We start from the raw sequence: 5,375 nt of genomic DNA on the forward strand, positions 1-5,375 counted from the left end.
TTGTTATCTACTTTTTATCAATGGTTCAAAAAATCAAACCAAATTTTAAAAATTAAAAAAAATTAGCTTTTAAAATTTTGTTTTTCTTTTTAAAATTTGGTTAAGAATATAACCATTATACTTCAAAAAATATGAAAACCATTATAAGAAATTGGAAGAAAATAAACTTAATTTTCAAAAATAAAAAACGAAATAGTTATCATACGTAGCATAATTTTTTTTATTTTTGTATTTTTTTTCCAGAGATGACATTTTATCGATATTTTCTTAAAATTGACATTCCAACATTTTAGTCGATAGAAATTTAATATTCACCAGAAATGAAATTAGCTTACTAGAAATTGACATAACTTTCTTTCTTAGAGGTTGAAGATTCAATCTCATTTCTCGCACATGTCGTGCTAAAAAGATTTAATAGTCTAGTCTTGAGTGATAGCAAATTTACGAAAGTGACCTTGCAATTTGAAGCCTTTCTTAACACGGACACGCCTCGGAATACAATGGACTTTTGCTCCAAATTCTTCACATTCTATCAACAAATATCTCTTTGTTTTACGCCTCTTTTCTCTCTCTCTCTCTCTGATTCATATGGGCGAGTCTTTAAGTGGCCTTCCCCACTGTTTCCCATATCCCAATCCTTCTTAAATCCTCAATTTCAATCTTCTTTCAAATCCCTTCTTCAGATCATTGCTTATGCATCTCAATTTTTCACTTCTTTTTCTCTCTGTACTCTTGATTTCAGCAATACCCACATGAATTTTTCTGTGTTTTTGTGAACTTCCTTTGCTTCTTCTTCATCTTCAATACATTTACTCTAATGGGTCCTTTCCAATGATTCATATGGGCTTCGTTTCTTATCAGGTTTCTTCATTTCTCTACTTCTTCTCTTCTTTCTTTTTTTCCAATTTGTCTGTTTCTTGTTCTTCTTTTAATCGTTGCTTTTGTTCTTTTCTGCTTTTTTGTTGCTTATGAAATTGAATTAGTTTGTCGATTAACTGTTTTTATTGCTCTAATCTTGCTTTCTACCAATCCGATTCTGTTGCTTTTTCGTGGATCTTGTTTGTCTCTGCTGTTGGGGTATTCTTTTCAATGTTCTTGTTAGCTTTCAGTCTTGATTCTGTTATTGTTTGTTTCTTTTTAGTCTCTTGCTTGTGAGAATCTTGTTGCTTCGAATTGGGTTATCTGCGATTGAGATTTGTTTATCTTTTTGGTTCTGTTTAATTCTCTTCTTTGCTGCAATTTGTGTTGAGGGGTGGGTTCAAGAATGGAAGAAACTTTCATGAACTTCTTGATTTTCCTGTTGTAGTTCTTCTGAATGTGCTGTATTCTTGCTGTGCCTTTTGTTTTGGGAATCCTTCTCTATTGTTCTTGATTCTGTTTTGCATTTGCTTGAGTTTTCACATCGTGTGAAATGAATTACGTGCTCTCTGTTAGCTTACCTAATGAGGGGAAGTCAACTTAAGTTTGAGAAACTTTGTTCAACATTTCTCCAACTTCAGTGTATAAGCAAGAAAAACATCCTTTAGGAACTTTGAATTCGCTTTAGGTTAAAAACTACCGTTGAATCCAAAAGCTTAAGTTGCTAGGATAGAGTATATTTAATATCGCTTCTCTCACATGTGAACTTTAAATATCAATGCGAGGAAATGATGTTGTAGGGATTTGAACTTAGAATCTATAGTAGTGAGCCTCGAATCTTAAGTTGATAGGTTAGAGTATATTTAATCTTTTATGTATACTCGTTTAACACTTTCCTCACATGTGAACTTTAAAAATCAATCGGGAGGAAATCATATTGTAGGGATTTGGAATCTATACCAGTGAACCTGTAATCTTAAGTTGATAGATTAGAGTATGTTTAATCTTTTATAACACTCTTGATGCACCCTCCATGTGTGGACTTAGATATTAATTTGATTCTCGAAGCCAAGCATGAGAACTGTTGTTATCAATGGAGGATAAAAATGATATGAAAAGCATTCAAATTTAGAAACTCATACTTATATACCATGTTCACAATATATTTTAACTTTTTTATATATAGTTTTTTATATTTGAACTTTTATATATATAGTTTTTATGTGTTTACATTTCATGATTTAAGATGGAACTTATGATGAAGCTTGATAAATTTTCCCTTTTCCTAGGCTGCTTGACCTGTAATTTGCTTAGTTTCTTTCATCTCATCCCTAAAGAATTCAAGGGTCTGTACTATACACATAAGTTTGAGGAAGTTGTAATTGCATCAGATGCTTCATGTGTGAAGTATAACCATTAGCTGGTTACGATATTTGAGCAAGTTGCGTTTATCTAATTCACGAGTGTTTTTTTTTTTTTAAAAGAAATTTATTTATTTGTAAGAGAATTCAAATTGTTTCATATGTAATTGCTTTATATTTGTTTTGTGCTTGGCAGTGATCATCTGTTGTGTGATTTTTTCGTTCTTGGAGTTCTTAAAAGAGGATGGGTAGAGGTCGAGGAAAGGGGAGGAAGTTGACCGTCACGAATCATGACGATGCTGGAAGTGGTGAGGAAGAGAAGATTCCTGTGCAAAAGCGAAGGGGAAGGCCACAGAAGCCGTTGAAGGATGAGATTGATGAGGAAGAAGCTGAAAAGATCGAAGATGAGGACAGCGAGAACCTGAAAGGCAGTGACATTGTGAGCAAGGAGATGAAAAGCCCACCTGCAGCAGAGAATGGGAAAAGGAGGAGAAGAAACTCACAGGTGAAAGAAAAGCTTGATCCGGTCAAAGATGAAAATGGGGACGGAACACGATCGAGCACTGATGAATCAACAAGATCAAATGGATTTCGTCACAATGGAAGCAGGCGAAAAAGCAAACCCCGGCGAGCTGCTGAAGCGGGTGTTAACTGCAAGTGAAACAAGTTAAAAGAATATGGTTTTCTTTCTGAAAGGAGCAGATAGAATTTTCAAGGTAGAAAATGAGGCATAGCGATCTTCTAGATTACCATATTTTCTATTTCTCAATCTCATCTATAACTATTTCCATCACCATTCCTTTTTGCTTATTCCTAAAAAAAATGTTGAATTGAGAATTCACTCTGCTGGTTTTAATATTCTTTTTGGTTACCATTTTTGGAATTTTTTTTAGTGTTTTTCTCTTCACAATATGCTCTCAACAGACATTTTTCTCTCTTGTCTCATCCCTTACAACAGAATCTAACTAAGAATCAATTGGATCAACATTCTTTACAATTTCTGCTTATAAATAATGTCTTCATGAAATTGAGTTTTGTATCACATGTATTGCAAAATGGTTTCTTGAGAAGGATTCAAGAAATGAAGCATGATCATGAATGAGGTTGTTGAATAAAGTGAGTCTTGATGCTGAAAAGATCTGGTTTGGCTTACTTTTCTTTTTGAGATGTTATTATGTCTGAGAATATAAACATTTTTTTTTTTTTTTTTTTATAAGATAAATGTCCTCATAGTGGAAAGTAAATTGTGCAGCTCATTGTTTTCATAAAAAGTGAAATAGCCCTCTACAACTTAAGCGTGTGAGATACTCTAAACCACGTTGTGTTTAGTAGGTGATGACATAATATAAAATTGTTTTTCTAGATGTTCATTCTTGAAATATCAAGATTATTTTATTTTGGTCTATGATTTTTCAAAATTTCAATGTATATCTAAATTACAAAGATTGTTTAATAAATAGATAAGGGGCTTTGGATATGTTTAGTAATTAATTTTTAAGTTTTAGATATCAAAATAGATATTTTGAAAGTTTAAGAACTAAAATAGTTATAAGCATAAAAGAGCTAAATATGAGATTTGAATTCATTAAAAATAATAAAAGAATAAAAGAATATATGAAAAGAAAATGAGTGTTGATTAGGGTTCAATTCAAGAGATTGCTTAGTGAATTAGATTTTGGTATTTTTTGCATTAGCTTCTTGGCTCCTCAATGTGATGCTTTTTGATGAAAGTGTACATTGAGTATATGTTTGATATTCCTTTTTTTTTTTTTTTACCCTTTTTTAAATATGTTTGATATTCCTTTTTCTTACAAAAAAAAATTGGTGAAATTACGATATCTACCATACTTTTGCAAACTATTTAGAGGCAATTAAAGGGATCGATATATACAAGAGGTACAACAGATAAGCTGACAACATTATAAAAATAAATGTTAATTACTTCATTTATGTTGACAACTCAATATATACTTCATATCATAAGTACGAATGTACGTACATGATATTGGCGTATAATTTGATATAAAAATACAAAAATAATAAATTAAGATGGTTCATAAAATTTAAATCCTTTTTAGATCTCTCTTTAAAAAAATGGTACCAATTTTAATTTATAACTCCCAAGCATCTCATTGTTTCTTCAATCTTAAAGTTAAGAATCTTTTGAAATCTTAACAATACCTTCTTGTCATCAATAAGTCAAAAGATTAGGAACTTGAAAAGTTACCATAAACTTATTAATTAGTCCCGTTTGGTAACTAATTGATTTTTTATTTTATTTTTGAAGATTAAGCCTATAGACATTACTTCTACCTCCAAGTTTTATTTTCTTTGTTATCTACTTTTTACCAAAATCAAGTTAAATTTTGAAAACTAAAAAAAGTAGTTTTTAGAAACTTGTTTTTATTTTTGAAATTTGGTTAAGAATTCAATCATTGTACTTAAGAAGTATACAAATCATTGTAAAAGATAGGAAGGAAATAGACCTAATTTTTAAAAACAAAATATAAAAAATGAAATAATTACCAAATAAGTCTAAAGTTTTGTACAATCTTTTCATCTTGTGATATCCTTCAATAAGCCTAGTAATTTGGTTTTACCATATCTTTTTTATGTTCTCAAGTTTTCTTAAACTTGATTTATTGCCTCAAGAGTTCTTTCGTCATCTTTTTTATTTTTTTATTTTTTATTATTATTTTTTTTAAGGTCTCTCCTAAATGTTGAACAAGAAAGAGTTATAATAATCATTGTTGACATCATTTGAGATAAATTAGGCTGCCAATTGGCTTGTTCAATTAATTAGAAATCTAAGCAACTAATGAGATGTTTGAGAATTATTTTGAAATTGTTTAAACCACTTTTCTAGATTCAAAATCACTCTAAATATTTTAATATTTTAAAATTAATTTTAATCGTAAGAAAATAGCATTTAAATATAAAATTAAACATTACATTGGTTTGGGATACTCAATGCTATGCTTGGAACTTAATTATGATTTTGAGGAATTTCAAATCCTAATGGATTTTAAATGAATTTTGTTTTTTTTTGTTGTTACAAGAAAGAGAATGAGATAGTTTTTAGTAGCAAATTTTTAGAATAAGATAGTCGAATTTCATACAATTTAGAGGTAAATTACATGATTTAACCTTGTGATT

The 5,375-nt window shown here is 29.9% G+C and overlaps 1 protein-coding gene across 1 annotated transcript; it reads left to right on the plus strand.

The window, feature by feature from the left end:
* The first annotated feature begins 512 nt into the window (after nt 1–512).
* On the plus strand, nt 513–3,104 carry LOC120071662. The gene is made up of 2 exons (XM_039024034.1): nt 513–861; nt 2,416–3,104. Exon 2 carries the CDS (start codon nt 2,464–2,466, stop codon nt 2,878–2,880), a length of 417 nt encoding a protein of 138 aa, XP_038879962.1. The 5' UTR covers nt 513–861; nt 2,416–2,463; the 3' UTR covers nt 2,881–3,104.
* Nucleotides 3,105–5,375: the final 2,271 nt, after the last annotated feature.

The sequence above is a fragment of the Benincasa hispida genome, chromosome 2, assembly GCF_009727055.1.
Source record: "Benincasa hispida cultivar B227 chromosome 2, ASM972705v1, whole genome shotgun sequence".
NCBI lineage: Eukaryota > Viridiplantae > Streptophyta > Magnoliopsida > Cucurbitales > Cucurbitaceae > Benincasa > Benincasa hispida.

Bases quoted from the DNA above. Each gene is read 5' to 3' on its own strand.
- LOC120071662 (XM_039024034.1), top strand. From the start codon at position 2,464: ATGGGTAGAGGTCGAGGAAAGGGGAGGAAGTTGACCGTCACGAATCAT.